Raw genomic sequence first — 22,423 nt, 5'->3', positions numbered from 1 at the left:
TCGGCTTGTTCGAGAATGGCTTCCGATCGTCAGGTTGGCGTTGCGACAGAAGGTATGCGCTGGGTGGTGACTTTGTGATAAGAAACAAATACTTGGTTGCTTATGGTGGATTTGTCAACTGGCGGTCCAGGTATGGATTCGGTCCAAGAAGCTCAGGAGAGTGAGTTCGGCGGGCAGAGTGCAAAATGCTCCGAAACACCAAAAGAAAAAAAAAAGATATGGAGTGAGCGGCTATTCCAAGGTCAAGAGTAACCGCAAAACGGGCGAGAGTTGGCTATCGCAGAGCTGAACACTCCCAGATTGCTCCACATCATACCATTTGAGGAAATCGCTGCCCAATAAATGGGGAGTTCGCCAACCATGAAATTGCCCGTTATTCGACTTCGAGTAAACTTTTGACAAGGAGTGGCGACCAGAGACAGACGACGGCAGTTCAACCGAATGTTGAATGTTTAATGTCCCGTTTTGGTGTTCCTACTGTAAATCCGAAATCCACAAGCTGGACGCGCTGGTGCTTGGGGGGATGTGCGGGGCGCGACGCGGAAGTGGCGCCTGTGTAACTCCACATATAACTAACCTTAGGTTAGTACATAGAGTGTAAAAGTATATCCTAGGTACGTTTGTATGTACATACAGTAGCACTCTGTGGCACTTAACTTACTGATAAGATAAGCGATTGAGCTTTGAACTCTACCGCACACGGTTCGTTCAGGTGGGGGCGGGGTAGTTGTTATTTCACATCATGCGGAATACATTTCTTGAGCTCGACGTCACACCCATCTGGTTGATGTTGCCAATAACACTATCCAAGCCAAAGTTGGAGTCGGAGTCGAAGCTGAAGCCTTCCAGCGAGTTGAGTCGGAGTAGTTATCTTCTTGGCATTTGAGGGCTTTCTGTTCTATCGTATTTGAAGCCCAAACTGATATTATTGTGTTGTGCATGTGAAATCCGGAATCAGTACCGTTCGGAATCAGTACTGTTGTCTGAAGTAGCATGACGCAATGATCACCATTAAGGACATACTACATACTTTATGTCTTGGATTGTTTTGAACTGTTATCCGAAGTCCTTTGAAATTGCTATAGTTAGTTTCGAGCATAGAATATACTCTTTCTTCGTCAGCTTTGTAATCAACCATCCAATTTGTCAATTCGTCTGCTAAGCTCCGTGATCGCGTCAATCGTGCTCCTCAAGTGGGGCAGTTCTAGGTTAACCACTTCGTTCCATCTGTCACGTCACGCACCGAAGACATACATAGTGGTGTCATTTCTGTGTTTGACTGACTGCCACTTGCTCATCCGTTTGCTCACCAGATCCCCCTTACGGAAGAGCAGCAGCCGTGAGACAACAGCGTACAAAAAGATTACCCACCAAAAAAAAAACCCTCTGATCAAAAGGTAGCTACAGAAATATCTGCACAGCCAATTCACGACTTGTCTTCGGGAGTGCTAACTTATACAATAGTATAACTTTTCATATTGCTTTCAGCATAGATACTTATACGGGATTCTTCAGACAAGATGTCATCCTACCCTCCTGAACTAAGCGCCTCAGAAGGCGAGAGACTCACTGAAGTGGTGAAAGATTGGTCTATCGCACATGGACTTACTGTTCGCCCACCTCCCAATCTTGTTAAAGCAGAGGCAGATCCTAGCAATATCTTGGCTACAGCTGTCCCTGTCACGCTCTTTCCAAGTCCCTTCCCAAAACTCTGCTTCGACCAAGGACTCCACGTTCAAAAAGCCTACAATGAGTTATATGCTTCGATCAGCAAGGATGAGGACTTTCTTGCGCAGATCGTGAAAGAGTAGCTCTCGCCCCTTTTGGACGAAATATCATGAGCTGACAAATTACAGAATCGGCGACAGTGATGACTTCACTCAAGCTCTCTGGAAAGTACACTTGAAAGTCAAGGAGGAGGGTTATGTCCAGCCTTTGTCACTCGGCTTGTTTAGATCCGACTACATGGTGCACCAGGAGCGTCCCGATTCAACGCCTCAGATCAAACAGGTGGAATTCAACACCATCGCTTCATCGTTTGGCGGTCTTGCGGCCCAGACTTCGCTCTTGCACCGTTATCTCTCAGTGCATGAGTATAACCTGCTCTCCAGCCCAGTCACTAAAGGCTTTACTACCCTTCCGGACAACCACAGCACAAAAGGGTTAGCCCATGGCATTACGCAAGCATACAGAGCTTATGGGGCGGCCGTAACAGGAAACCAGAAGTGTGTAATTTTCTTGACTCAAGATGGCGAGCGTAACATCTTCGATCAGAAGCATCTCGAATACCAGGTCTCGGGCCCACCCCAGAGCATCCTCGTCTTCCGACTTCCCTTCTCGCAAGTCCTGAAGCACACCAAGCTCGCGGAAGGCAAGGGCCGACAACTCCTCTACACCTCACCTCAGCTACCCCATCTGACCTTCGAAGTCGCTGTGATTTACATGCGCTGTGGCTATGGCCCGTCCGATTACCCTGACCAAAGCGCATGGGATGCCCGCTACCACCTTGAGCGCTCCGCTGCCATCAAGTGCCCCACCGTGCTCACACAAGTCGCTGGAACCAAGAAAGTGCAACAAGTCCTCGCAACGCCCAACACCGACGACTCCTCCAAGTCGTCTATCCTCCACCGCTTTCTCTCGCCGGCTACCCACACGGCGCTCAAGGACCTCGAAGCCACGTTCACCAATATCTATCCACTCGACACATCACCGGCAGGCAAGGAGGCCCGCAAGCTCGCGCTCGACGCGGAGGAGTGCAAGAAGTACGTCCTCAAGCCGCAGCGCGAGGGCGGCGGGAACAACGTCTACCGGACGGCGATTCCGGGATTTCTCAAGTCGAAGCCGGAAGACCACTGGGGTGCGTATATCCTTATGGAGCTGATCACACCACCACCGGTCAAGAACACCATCCTACGTAACGGCAAGTTAGAGACGGGTGGCGTTATCTGTGAATTAGGTATCTACGGCACATGCATTTGGGACCAGCGGGAGAAGAGTTCGGAAGGCCGCGGCATTCAACTGAACGAGCAGGCAGGCTATCTGCTCAGGACAAAAGGAGACCAAAGCGAAGAAGGTGGTGTAGCCGCTGGGTTTGGCTGCATGGACAGTGTCGCATTGATCACAGGCAGCGGTGGGAAGGATACAAACGCCAACAAGAGTGTGGGCACTAGTTAGGACCAGGCATAGGACGGGAATAAATAACGTCCAGCAGTTAGACAATCATAGTTGCCCAGACACTACCTTCAGATAGCACGATGCGTTTGGACAACATAGCACTCAGCTGAACAACTCTGTCAATGTTAACTACACTGACTACCCTGTTGACACCAACTGCTCTCAATTGGGCAGCGCTCTATACTGAAACTAAAAAATGGTGCCTACTCTACAGTAAGAACAACACAACGGCACCGACTACAGGACCAACAACAGCACACCGCGGCCCCTACTGGTAAACGTGCACCGGGCCATCCAGGTTGTATGTGTATGGTCCTTTGTCCCCACTCCAGCCGCATTGCAAGTGCTAACTCTCCATGACACCCACCGGATATTTGAGTTGCCAAGTAGAAAAGAAACCAAAATAAATAAATAAATAAAAAAAGAAGAAACAGTGTCCAGCAGATTAATGGTCTGAAATAAACTCAAAAAGAAGCCCCACGTGGGGGTCGAACCCACAACCTTTAGATTAGAAGTCTAACGCGCTACCATTGCGCCAGCAGGGCTGGAAAGCTGTTCTGCTTCATGGATTCTTGGTCAGTTATGCGGAAATAAGAAGTAACAATTTTCAGCTCACCTAGTCTCCTCTTTCTTCTCTAGCTAGGAAAAAAACTGGGATCGTTATTCTCACAAAAGCGGGTAAGCCAGCGTAAGTAAAAGTGTGTTGAGTTAAGTTTTGTGGGCTCGTCACCTACCGGCCAGCTGCGGCTTGGCATTAGAATATTTCTCTTTTGCTATGTGGGGCCACCAGTCCAAGTTGTGAAGACAGTCTACTGTATGTAGCGGCATCACACAGACGGGAGTCACCGTTGAAAACAGTGTCTCCACGACAATGAGGCAGGAAGGTTCAGGCACTGGACCTCTCCTCCTATACCATCCCCTGATCCCACCAAGAACCCCTCCAGGAAATTGTCTACCTGGCTTTCGAGTGGCCAAACACATTTCAACCACTGTGCCTGGTGGTGTGGCTGTTCAAGGCGATACAGCACATGGTCCATCTCACCTACAACAGCAACGGCTGGGCGAGATGACATGACCAGTCGTGTCTTAGTGTCGGGCTCCATAGTTGTGTGATGAGCGAACATCTGGTTATATGAGTGTGCAAGAAAACGCAGGCATATGTGCCTTAAAGAACATCATAGGACTGATTACATGTTAAAGATTCAAGCAGTCGTACAACGGACCCTGAGCGTGCTGTTGTACAAGATCTGGACCCCTCTCTCCAAATATATATATATTTACGGGCTCGGTCATTCTTTTATGTTACTTGTATGTTATTAAATAGAGACAGACATCAAGTATAGGCGTCCAGACCCCTGGGTCCCAGGTCACACACCCGTAGCATCACAAAAAGCGCCAGCCTCTCTTGCTCAACGGCTTCAAGGTCGGAGTCGCTGCCGCCGCCGCTTGCCCGGGAATGAAGAACGTCGTTATCGACCTGGCGGCAACAGTGCCCACTACCGAGCCATCAGCGACAGTCACGTTGGTCTCGGCACAGTTGTGAGCAGCGTCTGTCACCCAGGCCGACGCCGTCGTCGGCGTGAACCCTGTGATCCTCACGCTGACAGCGCTCGCCGAGCCCCCTGTGCTGATCACCACGACTGCCACGCTGCCGTCAACGTTCCTGAAAGCCGCGCTCTTGACACCGCTTCCGCCGCTGCTTCCGACCCGGACGGCGCCGGGTCTGACGAACCGGCTCCAGTTCGCAAACGCCCACAGCCTCTTCGAGACCTCGTAGTCGTACGGCGCCGTCTTGGCCACCTTGATCATCTTCTCGTTGGTATTGGGATCCGGCCACTGCACGCCCTCCCAGTAGAGGTACCCGGAGACCTGCGTATTGACGACGGCGGCGTAAATGTTGTTGGCCCAGGTCAGCCCCTCGCCGGCTCCGCCGCTGGCGTACCAGGACGCCGTCCACTGGCCGTTGAGGTCGCACTGCTCCGACAGCCAGACGGGCACCTTGGTGTTCATGGGGCTCGACGACCCGCCCGTGTACGTGTGCGAGGTCACCGTCCTGAGCAGGGCCTCGGCCCCGGCCGACTTGATGGCGTTGAGCATGTTGACCTGGTTGCCCCAGCCTTCGGACTCGCAGCACGCGATGCCGACCTGCGAGGACAGGTTCGCTGCCTGCAGCGTCGAAGACAGCACCTTGATCATGTCGGCAGCTTGGGCACCACTCGAAGACATGGATGCGTAGCTTGCCGCAAATTCTGGCTCGTTGAGAAAGCCGAGGCTGTGATCAGAGAAGTCAGAACAGATACCAATACTGTTATATATATATACACACATTTTGGAAAGAAAAGAAAGAACGGAAAAACGTAATCAGAAACCACACCTACTGCGTCACGGGAACCCCTGCATCGGCATAGTACTTGACGTAGCGCACCAGGTAGTCCGCATAGGCCTGCCTCCAGTCGCCGCTCTGGCAGCTCGTCCCGGAGACGCCGCAGAGCGTGCCGCCGTTGTTCTCGTTCCCGTTGCTCTTCATGTAGCCCGGCGCGCTCCACGCGTCTCCGTATATCGTCCTCACGCCGTACGTCCTGTAGGCCTCCTGGCTGACGAACAGCTGGCCGGAGTCCCTGCCGTCCCAGCTGTCCCGCGGCGCCGCTTTGGGTCCGCCCGGGTTCGTGGGCGCGAAGGTGTTCATGTGGTCGCTGCTGCTGTCGGGCGAGGACCCGATGCCGTTTCGCACGATGGACAGCCCGGCGCCCGTGGTCGTGTTGAAGAGCAGGTCGAGGAGCTGGCGTTGCTTTGTCTTGTCGGACATGTTCGTTATCAGATTGGCCCTCTGGAAGGCGAAGGAGCATCCAAACCCGTCCATGGTCTGGTAAGTCTTGCTTAAATCTACCGTGATGTCACCTGCGGCGCGGCGCCATGAAGAGAGCGCCGAGGTCGGTGTAGCGGCGCCGATGGCCAGGAGAAAACTTATTGCTTTCATCGTCGGCAACGTTCAAGTCATGAGTTGTTTCCGACAAAAATGCATATGACGACCATCAAACGGACAACATCCTAATGCCACTGAAGTTTGGTATGTTTATATAACGTGCCAGAGCTGTTACTGTCATTTGGCCGTCCATTAATCTGCATCTGCCGGATATTCCATGAAGCCCGATCCTATAGACGTGACCGGGTCATAACAGAGAGCCAAACGTAGCCTAATGGTTTTCGGATCTAGGGATCTTATACAATTGCACCACCTCGAGCTGTGGGGTATGCTGAGGCCAAGTCGGAAGAAGCAATCGCGACACGACACAGGCCGACCGGCTATATCAAGTCACTTTAGCCATACGCTGTTCGTGAACATTCAAGTTCTGCTATTAATAGAAGTCTCCTATGTATATCAACTCCGTACCAGATGTAGTATCGGGTATTATAAAACAACCGACAGCATACCGGTAAGTCTGAACTAGTTACCCTGCGCACTTGGTGAGTTTATGCATATAATTATACATACACATATTTTAAATTGAATGAGTACTTTACATATGCTGAGCTTTTGCTAGGCCTCTTGTCACGGTCGCAACAGAGCACGAAGACTTGGATCGTTGTTTACCGTATGTATTGTGAAGTCAAGAAAGCTAAAGAACAAAAAGACTTAATCGCGAGACACTTATACATATTACATGATCGCGTAGCTTCGCCTTGGTCAAAGCCGTCACACTTCTTTGATTATACGTGGCGTAATATGCTATGAAAATGGTTCCAAGTAGTTAATACTTGACGAAAACGCATGGTATGTTACGCAAACTATTACTTGATAATGCGAATGTTACTTAGATAACTCTACAAAGTTCCTGACGTTACCCTTTCGTCGTTGTATAGAATTGTCTAAGAAGAACTACCGTTCGGCAATTACCGTTTTTACGACACTTGACTAAAATCGGGATTACAATTCATGACCGACTCGAGAAGGCAGTAAGTACTACGCTTGAAAGGGGTGCACCAAAAGTTCGGAAGTCAAGTTGATAGCGAGTTCGTTTTCGCAAATATGGGGTTACGGTAAGCTGACGTCGACTTGGCATCTCTCGAGTAGTCTAGGCCAAGTTCCGCGTGCGGAAACAATGGCTCCTTTGCCCGCCAATGGATGATTTTGAGGTACTTTCCTTGTACGGTGGTGAACAACGCCACGGGGAGTCCACGAAATATCGCCAAACCAGAGATGTGTAAGCGACAGGAAAACTTATTCAATTTATAGACGTAGAATCTCTATCTAATTGTCTCATGTGTAATGGTTGAATTGCACAACTCGAGTCCAATCAAATTACATACTTAGCTGCCAACCGCATGAACCAAAACAGCTCCAATTGGTTGTGCCGTGTTCATAAAATAAGCAACTCCATGGAAACGCCTGTAAATGATTTGGGCTATCGATATCGGTGCTCTCTTTCCAGTGCAGATATGCATGATGCAAATCAAGTCTATCCCCAACCAGGTCTTTTATCATTTCACCGTCCCTTACATGAATGTCATGAATATCGTCCGCCATGCTCATGATGACCCGTTGGAAAAGATCATAGCTTAAGAAAACAAGGCAACGCCCGTATACACAAGGACCACAAGCACAATTGTGCTGATCGCCAGTGCCCGAGGCAAGAAGACCAAGGCAGCGAGGACGAACATACCCAGGCGCTTTACCTGAGCTACTCGATCGTCCAGGTCGGCGTTGCGGGACGTGTTGTCGTCACCGGACATGTCAGAGCTCGCAGCTCGCCGCTTACGTCCAGCGCGACGACGGCGCCTCCTAAATTCTGCTTGATCTAGGGGCTCGTCACCACCTCCGTCTCCTTCCTCTTGTCAACCGAAGTGGAATCCACCGGGGAAGCCTTGAGGCCCTCGGCCGCCACCACCACCACCACCAGTCGAGAAGCGGGCACCACCACCGCCGGGGAAGCCGCCTCCACCGTTCATCATGCTGAATAGAATTTCAGGGTCAATACCGCCCATACCCCCACCCATGCCACCCATGCCACCACCGCCGGAGAACATGTCCGAGGGGTCGACGAGGTCTTCGCCACTGTCATAACGGGCCCGCTTCCTGTTAAGTTGTTAGCGTTGTGCGTATAATAATCACGGGGACATATCAACATACTGAGGGTCGCTCAAGTTTTCGTACGCTTCACCAATGTCCTTGAAACGTTCCTCTGCTGAAGGATCGTTCTGGTTCTTGTCGGGGTGGTGGACAATAGCCAGTTTGCGATACGCCTTCTTGATTTCGCTGTCACTGGCGTCCTTGGAAACACCGAGGATCTTGTAGTAATCCTTCCGCTGAGCCTTCTTGAGCTCGAGTTCGGCCCTTCGGATCTCCTTGGCGATGTTGCGGTCCTCGGGGTCCATCTCTTGAATGGCCTTCCATTCCTTGACGGCGTCCTCCCACCGCTCGGCTTGGCCCAAAGCATTGGCCTTTGTCTTGCGGGCCTTCATGTATGAAGAATCGAGACTGATAGCCTTCTCGCAGTCTGCGATGGCTTCGTCGTACTGCTTGAGCTTTATCCTGCAAAGTGCACGGTTCTGGTAAAGCTTCGAGTTTGTGCCTCGGTTCGTAGGATCGACCTCCAACGCCTGAGTATACTTGTCGAAAGCAGCTTGCCAGCGGCCGGCCTTGTAATCGGTGTTGCCCTCCTCCTTCATGCGGTCGAGCTTCTGGACAATTCGCAGATACTTGACAGCGTCACGGTAATCCGGGTCGCCGCTGATGGCTTTCCGGAAATGCTGGATAGCCTTGTCATTATCACCCTGTGCGTACAAGGCACGGCCACGCAGGACCAATGCCTCGGGATCTGAGTTGTTGTATCTCAGGAGGGACATGGCGACGTTCTGCGCCTCGCCCAACGAGTTGACGCCTCCCATCTTCAGGTAGGCCGAGCCTCTCATCAGCTGCCACTTACGAGGCTTTGGTGCGCCGACTCCGAGGAATCTCTCGGCCTGGTCAAGGGCGTGCAGCACCATGGAGCCAGATGTGCCGCTGTTGAGGGCGTCAGTGGCAGCCTTGATATGGTGCTGCATTTCCCTGGCAGGAGCCATGTCCTTGGCCGAAGCCGGGGGCTGAATGCGGCCAAAGGTGACCAGGGCTTCATCGGGGCGTCCCAAGCTGGTGTAGATGCGGGCGAGCCGCAACAAGAACTTGGCATTGGAGGGATCTAAATCAACAGCGCGAGAACAGTCTTCCAGAGCCGACGCATATTGCCCATTCGACATGTAAGCAGCGGCACGGTTACTGAGATAGGTGGCAGAGTCCGGTATCAACTCGACAGCTGAGAGATGGGATTAGTCAGCGAGGTCTCACTCATCAAGGCCGGCACGAAGGGAATGCGAAGACACCTACCTTTGGAGTACTGCAGGATGGCGTTCTTGTAGTCCCTGTCTTTGAAATACTTGTTGCCCGCGGTCTTGTAGGCCTCGGCCTCGTCTGCCGCAGAAGGGACAGGGCTCGACGGGTTGGAGCGATGAGGCGGGGGCACCGGCCCATCGCCGTTCGTAGGCGGCGTCTTGCGACCATTGGTTGGCGATGTGACGGGGACAGTGAAGTTGTTGGGGTGCTGCTGCGCGGGCGGCGGCGACGACGGAGGGGCGGCCGAGGGCTCGCGGTCAATGTCCATCTTGTCGGTCGAGCTGCGGTTGCTCATGTTGGAGAGGGCTGAGAGGCGCTTGGCTCGCTCCTCGGGGGGAAGGTTGAGGGGGTGGGTATTGGGGTCAATCTTCTTGCTGCGACGGGAAGAAGAGGAATCTGTGTTCTGCCTACCAAAAGGTCGTGAACTTCGTGGCTTTGCAGGGGATTGCTCCTTCGAGGTCGGCGTGTGCGTGTGCGTCTGCGTGTGCGCAGGCAATGCGGGCGAAGCGGGTCTGGCACTGGTGGTTTTTCTGGGCGGTTGAGATTCCCTCTCCCTCTTCACTGCGGGCGTATAGTGGGGGGGCGGTTGTGGGTATGGATGCGGTAAAGCAGTGGCAGGCTTGACAGGCGAGTGTGGCTTCGAGTCTGTGCTGCCTGTGCCGTTGCTGTTGCTGTTGCTGTAACCGTGGCGAGGGTTTCTGTTCTCGTCGTTCTCGCCGGTTGGGTGCTTCTTGGGGGAGGTGGGTTTCTTTGAGGTGAATAAACCCTTCATTGGGTCAGCGAAGCGTATGGCAAGATTTCGAAGTAAGAAAAAAAAAAATAAGTTAGAGCCGGTGCCTCTTAACCCGCTGGGTATTGCGTAGTGCTGCGCTCAATTGCGGAACCCACACCTGCAATCTTTAGGCCCTTTTAGTTGTCTTAGGTAAGAAGGGACCCCCCGGGCTCGGTCTTGGGAGGTTCAGAAACGCCGCTGTAGATGTGCAAGTCCAGTGACAGCGAGGCTCCAGCACATGAATCGACGTCCTGGAGTTGGAGTATGCGATCGCAAAAGAAGCAAATCTCTTTATCTTCTTTCTTTTCTTTTTTCTGGCTTGCAAAAACGTTTCAGTTGTAGCCACACTCGACGACCTTGTGCGCTTATTTAGAGAAACTGTATCTCAGCAAAGGAAATATAATGCCCCAAACTGCCTTGCTTCCGTGACTCTGCTGTTTTGCGCACAACTTGCAAGAGTCTCAATGACTGACTCTGCTGGCTTGCACTTGCTGGTGGATTCTTCTTGGCACGGCGCAACTTTTCTCTCTTCTGCCACAAAGATAGACGGTGATGAACGCTCGTCACTTGGTTGGATACTGGACCGAGACGGAAACCAGCAAGGAGGCTGTAAGTCGGTTGCGCAGACAGGAGTAACACCCTTTTGCAGGAAGAGACAGAATATGGTCGATGCGTTGCGTGGTGTTGCGTTCGAGGTGAGAGGTGGAAAAGGTTGGGAGTAGGACGGGAGTAGGACTGGAGTCAGAGAGGGACGAGCTTCAACCACGAGAATTGATTGATAGATATCGGGGAACACTTGCGACTTTGTTTGACGTCTCTGCCTCGACCTTGATCGATTTATCAGCCTAGTACAGCACAACACAGCACAGCACAGCACAGCACAAACACAGCCGGCCAGTACTTTATCTCCCTTGCACAAAACGAGTTGTGATGTGCTGTTCAAATGCTCTTCCCATCCCCGGGGAATAAAAATCGTCAGGCTGGGGATTGGGAAATTTTTGTGAAATTCGACAAATCGTCATTCTCCTGGGTTCCGTCTACTTGCCCCCGCACCCTTCCACAGAGCAGACCCAGGTGTCTGGTACTTTCACAGGAGGGTTCCACTCGTCAAAGAGGCGGCCCAGTATTCACTGAGTATGGAGCGGTTCATCCAATAGATACAGGGTGTTGCAGTTTGTTTACATAGCGCTGCATCTACAGGCGACAGAGCGGTGTCCTCAGTGGTCATCTGCCACGGATCAGACCCATAGTGGCTATCCAATCGACCCCGTCACCATAGAAATATGGGAGGTTGAACCTGCGTTGATAGTGCAGATTGCGTCTGGTCATTACTTCTTCCAGAACTTCTCCCAGCATTTGGCACAAACGCAGGTTATCGATCGACTGGTGAGCCCGTTTGGAGTAGACAATGCGGTTAAGCGGGCGCTTGCTCCCGGCGGCCTGGTCACCCCCAATCCTTGTACAAGTATCAGTTATCCGTTGGGGTTATGAAAGTCTAGCAGGGTCCAGGGGGCCAATGCTTCCACGAGCGGGAGTCCCTGCAGCTTGTCACCAACCGAACGCCGCCTAAAACCCCAGGTGCCTTGTCGCACTTGCTGACCACCAGCCGCCGTGTTTCGGTCAGAATCGCCAGCCGCAATATCGATTCTCGAAGCTTCTGTGGGGCCAGAACTGATCACCATGACGCTCAGGCCAGTGGATCGTAAACTTGTCACATTGTTTAGCATGTACTATTTGTGCGAACGTACCGACGACACGCCCGCGATTATGCAAAGGGCATACCTCGAGCCGTCTCTGAAGTTTTCCTCAAGGTTCTTTAGTTCTTCCCCACGTGCTAAATCTAAATTGATCTCATATGTGGTATCTTATACTCTCCACCAGCTCAAATGGTCCCGGCTGCCCGTTTGTGTCTCCACTGGAGCGTGCTGTGTGGTACAGAAACTTCGATAGCAAAACTGTGATTATATCACAAAGATCTAAGCGTCGCGCCCAATCCAATGAACTCTCCCTATGCTTGAGATGCACTCAAAAATTGTGCATTGCAAAGGTCTGCGCCAACTTTCGATGTCACGGACATCCATAAAAGCATAACAATATAATAAAAACCATGCAACGAAGAAATGAAGAGGAGAACGGTTATATTGTAGGCAACGCCAAATTCGACTATGACGTATGGACATTCTAGCGATATTGGCTTCATGTAGAACAGAGATCGTGACGATCAGCAACATGCAATTGAAATCGATATCTTACATAGTAGGAGTGAGTGGCATCATAAACCCGCGAAATATAATTATAACAAGTCAACTAAGAACTAGGACTAAAACATACATATGAGTCTCCACATCACTGTTTGCGTCACATATACAGACCTCCCGATGGTATGGGGACTCACTAGTACCTGTAGATGTGCTTCGTAGTGATTTTCTGGTACGACTTACAGGAATTGAATATCGGACGGTATGATCCTGAACATTTAGGTTCTGAAAAAGTAAACCGGTATATAAATAGATCGGCTGACAAGCTAAGCGGAAATTCCACCCATCTACAGAGCACTTTACGTCGGGATATCTAGAAGCAATACAGCAAAAAAAGTAGAAGAACAAAATCAACCTCTCGCGAGCATAATGGTCTTCTGCACGTTTATCATCTCCTTCCAATTTCCGAAAAACTTCGAGCCAACCGTTGATAATAAGAGTCCCGCAGCACAATCAGCTGATTCTCTTATCAACTTCGGCGTTGAATCCCTCCTTCTCTAGCTTGATGCGCATTTCAGCCTCAGCCTCTCTCTTGATACGATGGAAAGCCAGTTTCTCAAATCGGCTGAGCCCTTTCCACCAGTGCTGCCCGGCTTGGTGCTCGCTAATCCTCTCTAAAAGCTCCGTAGTCTTGATACGCACGTCCTTGTCTCTATGGAAGAGACCCAAGGCCAGATAAAATAACCCAGCATGAGACTCGGGAGCGACAGTAAGCAGCAAACACGTTTCGTCGTATGAGTAAACGTGTTTGGAGAAGGCCATGTAGATCTCCCGACTTTGAGACGGGTTGAGCTTTTGTGTGCGCAGACGATCGTGCAAATGATGCAGGTCCAACCCCTTGAGAGGCTTGATCGTGTACAGCTGCGCGAGGTCCTAATTGTTGAGTTAGTGGTTGGACGTGGGATGTTTTCTTCGAAGCAGAATCGTACCTGGATGAAGCTGTAATAGCTTCGAGTGTTTCTCCAACCCTCGATCCTGCACACATTGCCTGCTAGTTCCTTCTGCTTGGCGGTATCGTCTGCCCACACATATCCGTGCCCACTCAGCCCGATGTTGCTGTTCTCGGCGTCGTCGCCACCAATATACAACGCACTAGCTCCGTACACACTTTCTTCAAAAGCGGCGGCTATCCTGCAAAACTTGACTATCCAGTCGCGCAACTTCGCACGAATGACCCGTTCGCCAAGCCTCGCGGCGATGCCTTTCAAAATATCGTTCATAAAAACCACGTCTCCGGTCAGGTCGCTGGATATCGATGAGCCACTGACCAAATTGGCAAAGCTAGGGTGCTGTTGTTGGAAGTAAACTAGACCCTCTGTGATGGGTGCGGTTTCAGTCCTGCTGCTAATCTTCATGCGCCCACTGGGAATATCGCATAATACGTCCCACCATTCCGGGTGAAGCTCGAAAGTGGGATTCGTGACCCCAGCAATGAAGCCAGGAACTTTCAACAAGTCGTCGATCTTGGTCAGATCTGTGTAAGGGAAGGCGTGCCTGGTAAATCCCCTCAGAATGCCCCCGGACGCCAAGGCGCATGCAGCAAGTACTGCTTCGGCAACATCCCCTGAGGGCATGTTATGGCCCAGAAAGATGATCCTTTTTTGTGTGAGCAGCGCGTTGGCCAGCACTATGATAGGATGAGTATTCGGTCCGTTCGTTGTAAGGTGGGGATGCACCGAGAAAGGTTGAGGTGATTTTGCATGCGGTTCCGAAAAGGTCTGGATAAGCTTGATGATGGAAAAGTCTCCCACGGTCTCTGGCATGACAGCAGTGGGTACCTTGACGGGGATGGGAATACCCTTGTAGAGGACCTTGCTTTCGAACTCATGGGTATCTCGAGGCAGAGCATGACCAGATGAACCAGCCAAATAAGCCTTTGTGCCCGCACGAGAGATTTCCTGCAGCTTTGGCGGGCTCCTGTTTGCATCCAACGGTTCTGTGACCGACCCTCTTCGATCCTCTGCCATGCGGATCTCAATCATCTGGGCGAACTTCTCCACGAAAAGATCTTTGTTGTCACTTGCCAGCAAGAGGCTTCTTTCCAGAAGACTCAGCTTTGGCATAAGTGACAAATCCATACTGTTGACGGCATCGTATAGCATCGATAAAGTCTCTGGCACAGGCGACTTGAAGTATTCTTCCAGCGCTAATAATAGAAGCGGCTTCTCGATGTCAGCAATTCGGCCTTCCAGAGTGGAAAATGATGTCATAAACCAACCTTGTATATGTGCAGGAAAGAATGTCTCGTGCATATTGCCATGGCCTTCACGACCGCTCCTCTCTTGGCCGTCTTGTCGTGCTTCGTATTAACCAGATTCAGTACGTACACCAAAGGCGGGCCCTCTCCGCCTTCTGGCTCATCGTCGTCACTAGATTCGTCGTCCAAGTCATCATGTTCGTCGTCGTTATCGTCGTCGTCGTCTTCCTCATCGGCGGTATCGTCGCCATCGTGCTTAACTAGACCAGCCGCCCGGTCCCTCCTTCGCTTCCTCCGCGCTCTACGTGCTTTTTTCTTCTTAGCCTCCTCTTCATCCTCTTCTTGTGTGCTGTCCTTGTGCAGGAAGAAGATGGTCCAGTCCTGATTGCGGGCGTGGGCCTGATCCGGCAACATCAACTCGGCCAGCATGTGCTCATCTCCGGTTATAGCAACAGGAAACTGGTGTTCCATGATCGGGCCCCGGTCAATGTCGAACGAGGCGACGAGGATGTATTCCACATGATTATCCGCCGAGCCTCTTGGGTACTGCGACCTCACTCGCCGCGGAGGGTTGGCATCGGGATTGACCCTCTTCGGCACTGGCGCCAGGGACGAGTGCTGAGAGGATGATGCCGTCCTGCTGCTGATGGACGATGTCTTGTTCGACTTCGAACTCGGGTTCGAGTTTCGATCGAGATCGGCCTGTAAGGGGGGTTGCGGTGACCTCGAGGGTCGCGAGTGGTGCGACATTGCCGAGGGGGATCGCGAAGATGGGAAGGAGGAGAGCGACGCACGGTGGCCGTGATTTACCGGGGGAGCATGGCCATTGTTGATGGTCTGGGTGGTGTTTGCTCTCTGTATGTACGGCCTCGCGGTGCCCGAGACTGAAGCCATAGTGGAAAGCTTAATAGTGGCCCGTCCCGTGCGGGACGGTGCCTGCTTCGTGTATTGGTACTGTCGTGTGGTCGGGGTTTGGATATGCACCTGCAAGGTATTCTAACACTTGGGATGCGTACATGCAGAGATCGTCGCAACGCAGAAGCAGAAATGTTTCAACTTTGACTCGATTGGGCCGAGAATACGATGTCGCTTCTGCACAAGGAGTTTTTCGTGTAACAGTGACAGAAACGCAGTGCCGTGCCGTGCAGTGCAGTGCGTCTTATGGCTGAAAGTGGTGTACCTCCTTTGGGATTGGGGGCCCCCGGTTCAGACACTTTGTCCGGAGTATTTCTATGGATGGGATTGGGATGGGATGTAAAAGGGGTCTTGGAGATCAGCGCCATCCGTTGCCATTCGTGGATGCTGTGGCAGGCTGTGAGATTTGCCGTTATGTGCGCTCGCAAATGTATTGGTTCCATCCTTTGCTATTAGTGCATTTCACCCACAATTCCGTGCCATTACGAAACATTTCCACCAGGAGAACATGCGATTGAGGAAGGACGGCCGATCTTTTGACTAGGAATGAGGGTGTATGTAGATAAGTCGGTGTTAGTGAGGGGGGAAGCGTCGGTGCATGGGAAGCCTAAAGTAGCGACCGGATCGAGAGACACGGGGCTATCTGCTACGCTATTATTCTGCTTGTTTCCTTGCCATGTTTTGGGGCCCCAATTCCTAACGAGATGATGTTGAGAAATCGGACCATGTCATGGGAGCTGCAAAGATTCCTCCATGGCAATCAAGTTCATCATCGCAGGTAAAGCATACAGAGTATGGTGACAAGCTGACGTGCAGGACCCCTAAAAAAAAATTACCCCTGCTGAAGATAATTTGCGAAGAGAAATGGAATGTTCGTGGAAGTTTTTGGTGCCAACTACAAGTACAAGGGGAGAACTCAATCTCAAATTAAACCCATATCTGCAGTTAGCGCCAACGACTACTGTGAGAGAAACCTGATGGATGCCACACCAGTGCCATTGCTTCCTCCTTCAGCCAGTCAGCAACCTGACTCGAGGACAATTCCAAGGGCCTGATGAACAATGCTGTAGGTTGGTGTAGTTTGTCCAAAAGGTGTGAGAAAAGTCGAAAATCGCAACAGCACGTGCAAAGCACACTCTTGCACTAGCTCATGTGCCCATTATTGTACTTGTTCATGGTATGTAGCATGAAGCGTACCTAGACGGCATGTGGAAGCTCTCTCATCTTTTCGTCCTAACTCACGAGCTACAGTCCGACGACTTTGTTCTTTCTCTTTTTCACAAGTCCGTAGGTACGGAACCAACCTGACTCCATACCTACAATAAACAAATGGCTGTAGGTAAATAAGCTACTTGCACCGTCGCGGTGGCGGTGGTGGTAGTGGCATTGGTAGCGACAGTGGGACGGGGACCCTGCGTCTCGGTATTCGCGCCAAGGCCAACGCTTTTTGGCGGTTTTGGGAGCTTGGACTTCCAGGCCAAACATCCAAACAGCCAACCTCTAACCATTTTACCCCACTTATGCAAATCCCCCCCTTTTGCAACGCAATTTCCGAGAAGTCGAAGATTCCCTCTGAACTGTAACTACGTGATTCCTTCACCACCTTTTGTTCAATTGATACTATATTCACAATATGGGTAAAACAAAGGAACGCGACTTACAAGAAGCAATTAATTTGGTCGAAAACGGCGAATTTCAGAGTCGCGCAGCCCGCGGCTTTGGAGTAGTGGCTTCCACTATATCACGAAGAAGGAAAGGATCGCAACCACATTCACGAGCCCACGAAGGCGATCAAATACTCTCAAATCTTCAAGAACAAGAGCTTACCGAATGGATATTACACGAAGAACGTTGCGGACGTGCTCCGGCTAAGAAAATCGTGCGAGAATTCGCTTGTGAGATCGCGTCAGGGCTCAGACCCGTTGACGAAGCTGTGAAGATTGGTCGTAATTGGGTAGATAAGTTCTTGAATCGCCATCATAACCTCAAGACTAAAGTAGGACGTATTGTTGATGCTGATCGAATCGATGGTATCAATTCCAAGTCCATAAAACACTTTTATTTATACGTCGACCGTACTCGAACCTATTACGATATACAGCCCGAAGATACATACAATTGGGATGAAACTGGTGTTCAAGAAGGAGAGAATCGTAATGGAACAGTCGTAGGAACGTCGAGATCTCGTCGATCACGTATAAAGAAGTCACCACAAACTGGTTGGATGACCGCGCTACACTACGTAAGCGCGTTGGGTATTCATGGCACCGTGGTCTATATATTAAAAGGCACACATCTTCAAGCACAATGGCTACCACAAGATCTCGAAGAACAAGAATACACAGCAAGTCCGAAAGGATGGACAAACACCACAATTGCTTGTGAATGGCTAGAGGATACATTCGGTCCTGAAACCAAACCTCGAGAGTCAAGTCGCCGTCCGAAATCGTGGCGGATGCTCATCCTCGATGGCCATAATACCCACGTATCCCCCCGTTTCATGTTGTTAGCGTATAGGATGCGTATCGCTCTTGTATACCTACCAGCTCATACCAGTGAAGCTTTACAACCACTCGATAAGTCGTGTTTCTCGTCCCTCAAATGGAAGTATCATCAACGACTGGCCAAATATCAAGGAATGCAAGCAACAGGACCTATTCAAAAGCAAAGAATGCTAGAAGCTTATGGCTTGGCTGTTCAAGATGCCTTTACAGAGGAGATCATACAATCAGGTTGGAAGAAGACTGGTATATGGCCCCCAGATCCTTCACAAGTACTTGAGGATACAGAGCTCTTCCCTCCTACCATTCCTTCAAGGCCTATCACACCACCACAACCGAAAGATCAATTAAAAGTGATTCCATTTACACCAGAAACCTCGAAAGAATATAGGGATCAAGTCTCTCACGTATTACGTCAATACCCAGGGCTACCAAGGGACGTGAGCATGCTACTCAAGAAAGGCGTCAAAACCATCGACTTGATGAGTGTTGAAATAGCAACAACACACCAAGATAACTTCATCCTCGATACTGAACTTGGTAAATACAAACCAGATAAACGTCAAACAGTCGAAAAAGATCCCAACAAGGTGTTCAGTAGCTTGCCAGATATTCGATCAGCGCAAGACAAGTTGGAAAAGAGGTTACGTGAAATGCCGCACGAAGATCAGCTTCCTATTGACTCTTTCGTCACAATGACACCATCTACACGTAAAAAGGCACGTAGAAGACGATAGGATTAATTATCATAATCGAGTTACTATGAAATTGCTTTGAAAACGTTATCCGAAGTTAGAAGTATAGTTTCGGGAACCCCGGAAATAGTGTTGCAAAAGGGGGGGGTTTGCATAAGTGGGGTAAAATGGTTAGTCTACTCCGTAATCTAGCCCCAGACCATTGTGATCCGTGCCATCCACGTCTGCCGCCGCAGGGGCGAGGCTATCGTTGTCTGGTCACCTTGTTTACTTTGGCCGATAGCCTCATTCCCATCAACCACTCATGAGTAGCACCCCCACGAGTAACATCAGGAACGGCAGGATACTTTTCACGACAATCTGTCGTCCATGCACTCTACTTGGCAGCACGTCTCACAAAAATCGTGACAAGACCATATCCACGTTGTAAACTCTACCCTCGTCGTCTCCACGATTGACTGCCTTTCTCGCACGCAACAGACCGCTTTGTTTACATGAGCTAGCAACGCAACCAAGACACTTAGTCCAGACACCGCTTCTGCCAACTTACATCATGGTATGACGATCGAGGTGGAGAAGACCTTTAGAGAGTATACACTAAAATCATTTCCCTCTAACCCCCAGGCTATGTCAGCTGCATACAAACCATCACCTCTGGGCTACGGTTCACCTCGAAGCTCTCCTTTCCGCAGACCAGAATCTCCCGCCGCATCGTCACCTTTCAGACAGTCCACACCCCCGGCCTCGCCTTCCAAAGTCGCGCCCGCATCTAGCCACCTTCGAACCCCTTCGCGACTCGGAAACGATTCTCTACCCGCCATCATCCCCTTATCGCCAGAACCCAGACGATCACCGAGGCCATTGCCTCAGCCGGAGAGTATCATGGCTTCCCAGCGCTTAGGGTCGCCCGCCCAGATCAGGACTCAGCTCCCGGTGCCTGCATCGGGGGGCAACGCACTCTCGCAATTGCAACCACAACAACTACGCATCCTCAGAGACGGCTTTCAAATATTGGATAGGGATAGCGACGGAACCGTCAATCGAGACGACGTCGCTGACATGTTGAACCAACTAGGTACGTCGGGCATGGCTGTGCACCATGCGCTCCACTACGGAAGCTGGAACTAAAACTGCCCCCTATAGGTCTTTCGTCGAGTCAATCAGAGCTGTCCCAGTTCTTTCCGCCGGGCGGGTCACAGACCATGACCCTTGCCGTCTTCCTCAACAGCATAGCGAACACGCTATCAGCAATGTCGCCCAGCAGCGAGCTATTGTCAGCATTCTCTGCCTTTGACGACGATGATAGCGGACAGGTCGACCTGGCCGAACTGCGGGACGCATTGCTGAACACGGCGCCTGAGCCCGGTGAGAGAGCGCTGACGCCGGGCGAGGTCGAGAAGATCATGGCTAGCTTCAGTGGTCGCAGGGCCTTCACCAAGAGCACCATGACAGCGGGGGCTTCGCGGAAGAAGGGAGAGGTCTTCAAGTACCAGGACTTTGTCAACTCAATTGTGGGCGGCAACGGACCAGCGGACCCTGCTACAAATGGTGGCTCTGAAGGGGGTGATGAATAGTCGGTCGAGCGAACAAGCAGGCGTTCGGGGTTGAATTATAGCCATGATTTGGGAGCATGTATATGACTGGCATGAATATGGATATGGATACATTGGCACCGGAGGAAACAATCACGGGTGGTCTGGAAGAACAACAAATGTTTTCCGCATTGCAACCACGAATCTTGACCAGACTTCAGGTGTAATTGCAACCTATTTTTATTTCTATTTTTATCTCTGCAGTCTCTTGTAATCACACTGAGTCTAAAACAGATACTTGGCGGCGTGCTTGACATGATCCTCGGCAAACGAGGAGATAAAAAAGTACGAATGGTCATAGTCCTAGAACAACTCATATCAGCATCATAAACAACCCAACATCCGCTCACCACTCTTCAAAAAGGGGGGCTAACTCAGTGGAGGCGGAAGGAAGAAGGATGGGGGGGAAGGGGGGGCTCAGCTCACCTCCTGATACCTGACGGTCACGCCCTTGACGCCGTTGCCCTCGACGGCCTTCTCCAGGTTCTCCGGCAGCAGCTGGCCCTGCTTGTAGAAGTTGTCGCCGGTGCCGACGTCGATGAGCGCGGGGACTTCCTTGCCCTTCCACTCGGGCCCGGAGATGAGCTCCGTCGCGTCGTGCCGCTTCCACGCCTCCCTGTCCCCGGCGCCGAGGTACCCCGAGAAGGCCTTCTCGCCCCAGGGGCAGCGCGTGGGGTTGGCGATGGGCGCGAGCGCCGACACGCTGCGGTACTTGCCCGGGTTCTTCAGGAACAGCGTCAGCGCCCCGTGCCCGCCCATGCTGTGGCCCGTGAGCGAGACCCGCGAGGCGTCCAGCTGCGCGCCCTGCTCGCTGCTGAACAGCGCCGACGGCAGCTCCTGCCCCACGTACGTCTCCATGTTGTAGTGCCGCGACCACGGCTCCTGCGACGCGTCGATGTAGAACCCGGCCCCCGCCCCAAAGTCCCACGAGTCCGTCTCCCCCGGCAGGTCCGCGCCCCGCGGCGACGTGTCCGGGTACACGATGGCGATGCCGGCCGCCGAGGCCGCCGCCTGGAAGAAGCCCTTCTCGGAGCAGTTTGCGGGCGTGCACTGTTTTGGTGGGAAGGTTCTGTCAGCATTCTTGATGTTTTGTTTGCGAGTAGATCCATGATCTGCGGCTCAGCCGTGGATTCGACTCGATGCCCCGGCATTGCTTCCTTGATAGGAGCATGACTATGCAGCAGATGTTTTTGTTTAGAGGAAACAGAGAGCTTACAGTCAGGCCGGATAAGAAGATCAGGACAGGGACCTTCTGAGTCTTGGCCTGGGGAGGTAGGTACAGGTTGACATCCATGGGCGTCTTAGTGCTCGAAGACTGGTGGGAAAGCTTCAGCAGCTTTCCGCCGAAGCTGGCAATCGTTGCTTTAGTCTCGAAAGACATCGTGAGGATTGGTCTGGAGCTGAATAAGCGGACTGTCGATGTTTGAACGCTGCGAAGCATGCAATTGGAGTACACGACAATGGAAAGAGTCGAGTATAGGTAGTATAGCTGGTTCGACAAACGTACCGCTTGGGGCCTAGGATAGAAACACGACGATCGCGGCTCTTGTTGGATATTCAATTACAATGGATTAAGACTTTTCAAAGCCAAATATGTACAGTAAAGCATTCCTTTCCAAGATACCCAAGCTCGGGAGATCCGATCTGTTCCATTAATACCTAGCTTCGACACCTGATCGGGTCAGTCGGCCGTCCACCCCTCCCGGCAGATGGGGCACTACCCCGCTGTGAAGCGCCCGTCTTGGAGAAATTAAGCTGTTGGGTCCCGCTGAATACATAGTCCTGGCGTCATAAGCCAAGACGAACGCCGAACCCCCGGAGCGCCGCTAATGTATTTGTTGTTTATCCACTTTTACATTCCCATGGTCGTCGTGGCATGCCGTAGCATGCCGTAACACTGCTGCTTCCGCTCATGTATGAAGCATAATTATTATCGTCAATCGCATCGTGTG

At 51.5% G+C, this 22,423-nt stretch overlaps 7 protein-coding genes and 1 non-coding gene across 8 annotated transcripts; 3 read left to right on the top strand and 5 right to left on the bottom strand.

Moving 5' to 3' along the window:
* Positions 1 to 1,120: 1,120 nt before the first annotated feature.
* Positions 1,121 to 3,323, top strand: BKA67DRAFT_623803 (uncharacterized protein). The gene is made up of 3 exons (XM_046105512.1): positions 1,121 to 1,397; positions 1,465 to 1,807; positions 1,857 to 3,323. The coding sequence occupies exons 2-3, from the start codon at positions 1,521 to 1,523 to the stop codon at positions 3,172 to 3,174; spliced, it is 1,605 nt and encodes a 534-aa protein (XP_045958834.1). The 5' UTR covers positions 1,121 to 1,397; positions 1,465 to 1,520; the 3' UTR covers positions 3,175 to 3,323.
* Positions 3,324 to 3,647: 324 nt separating this feature from the next.
* BKA67DRAFT_t93 lies at positions 3,648 to 3,719 on the bottom strand. The gene has a single exon. It is a non-coding gene; the product is annotated as a tRNA-Arg (tRNA).
* An 838-nt stretch (positions 3,720 to 4,557) lies between these two features.
* BKA67DRAFT_658853 (glycoside hydrolase family 30 protein) lies at positions 4,558 to 6,151 on the bottom strand (the record flags this gene model as incomplete). Its single annotated transcript, XM_046107352.1, has 2 exons — positions 4,558 to 5,446; positions 5,553 to 6,151. The coding sequence occupies 2 exons, from the start codon at positions 6,149 to 6,151 to the stop codon at positions 4,558 to 4,560; spliced, it is 1,488 nt and encodes a 495-aa protein (XP_045958833.1).
* A 1,841-nt stretch (positions 6,152 to 7,992) lies between these two features.
* Positions 7,993 to 10,784, bottom strand: BKA67DRAFT_282937 (uncharacterized protein). The gene is made up of 2 exons (XM_046095957.1): positions 9,536 to 10,784; positions 7,993 to 9,464 (listed from the first exon to the last, which is right to left on the bottom strand). The coding sequence occupies exons 1-2, from the start codon at positions 10,311 to 10,313 to the stop codon at positions 8,281 to 8,283; spliced, it is 1,962 nt and encodes a 653-aa protein (XP_045958832.1). The 5' UTR covers positions 10,314 to 10,784; the 3' UTR covers positions 7,993 to 8,280.
* BKA67DRAFT_535877 (uncharacterized protein) lies at positions 10,778 to 11,804 on the top strand (the record flags this gene model as incomplete). Its single annotated transcript, XM_046100075.1, has 2 exons — positions 10,778 to 11,008; positions 11,514 to 11,804. 2 exons carry the CDS (start codon positions 10,778 to 10,780, stop codon positions 11,802 to 11,804), a joined length of 522 nt encoding a protein of 173 aa, XP_045958831.1.
* An 833-nt stretch (positions 11,805 to 12,637) lies between these two features.
* Positions 12,638 to 15,741, bottom strand: BKA67DRAFT_283069 (spindle pole body interacting protein). Its single transcript, XM_046095958.1, has 3 exons — positions 14,790 to 15,741; positions 13,501 to 14,733; positions 12,638 to 13,444 (listed from the first exon to the last, which is right to left on the bottom strand). Exons 1-3 carry the CDS (start codon positions 15,660 to 15,662, stop codon positions 13,025 to 13,027), a joined length of 2,526 nt encoding a protein of 841 aa, XP_045958830.1. The 5' UTR covers positions 15,663 to 15,741; the 3' UTR covers positions 12,638 to 13,024.
* Positions 15,742 to 19,761: 4,020 nt separating this feature from the next.
* On the top strand, positions 19,762 to 20,453 carry BKA67DRAFT_517428 (putative calmodulin; the record flags this gene model as incomplete). The annotated part of the gene is made up of 2 exons (XM_046097903.1): positions 19,762 to 19,954; positions 20,023 to 20,453. 2 exons carry the CDS (start codon positions 19,762 to 19,764, stop codon positions 20,451 to 20,453), a joined length of 624 nt encoding a protein of 207 aa, XP_045958829.1.
* A 243-nt stretch (positions 20,454 to 20,696) lies between these two features.
* Positions 20,697 to 21,852, bottom strand: BKA67DRAFT_592636 (esterase D; the record flags this gene model as incomplete). Its single annotated transcript, XM_046104857.1, has 3 exons — positions 20,697 to 20,774; positions 20,898 to 21,521; positions 21,688 to 21,852. 3 exons carry the CDS (start codon positions 21,850 to 21,852, stop codon positions 20,697 to 20,699), a joined length of 867 nt encoding a protein of 288 aa, XP_045958828.1.
* Between the last annotated feature and the right edge of the window lie 571 nt (positions 21,853 to 22,423).

The sequence above is a fragment of the Truncatella angustata genome, assembly GCF_020726525.1.
Source record: "Truncatella angustata strain MPI-SDFR-AT-0073 chromosome Unknown BKA67scaffold_4, whole genome shotgun sequence".
Taxonomy (NCBI): domain Eukaryota; kingdom Fungi; phylum Ascomycota; class Sordariomycetes; order Amphisphaeriales; family Sporocadaceae; genus Truncatella; species Truncatella angustata.
The sequence above is the reverse complement of the archived record's forward strand: the minus strand, read 5'-3'. Positions and strand labels throughout refer to the sequence as shown.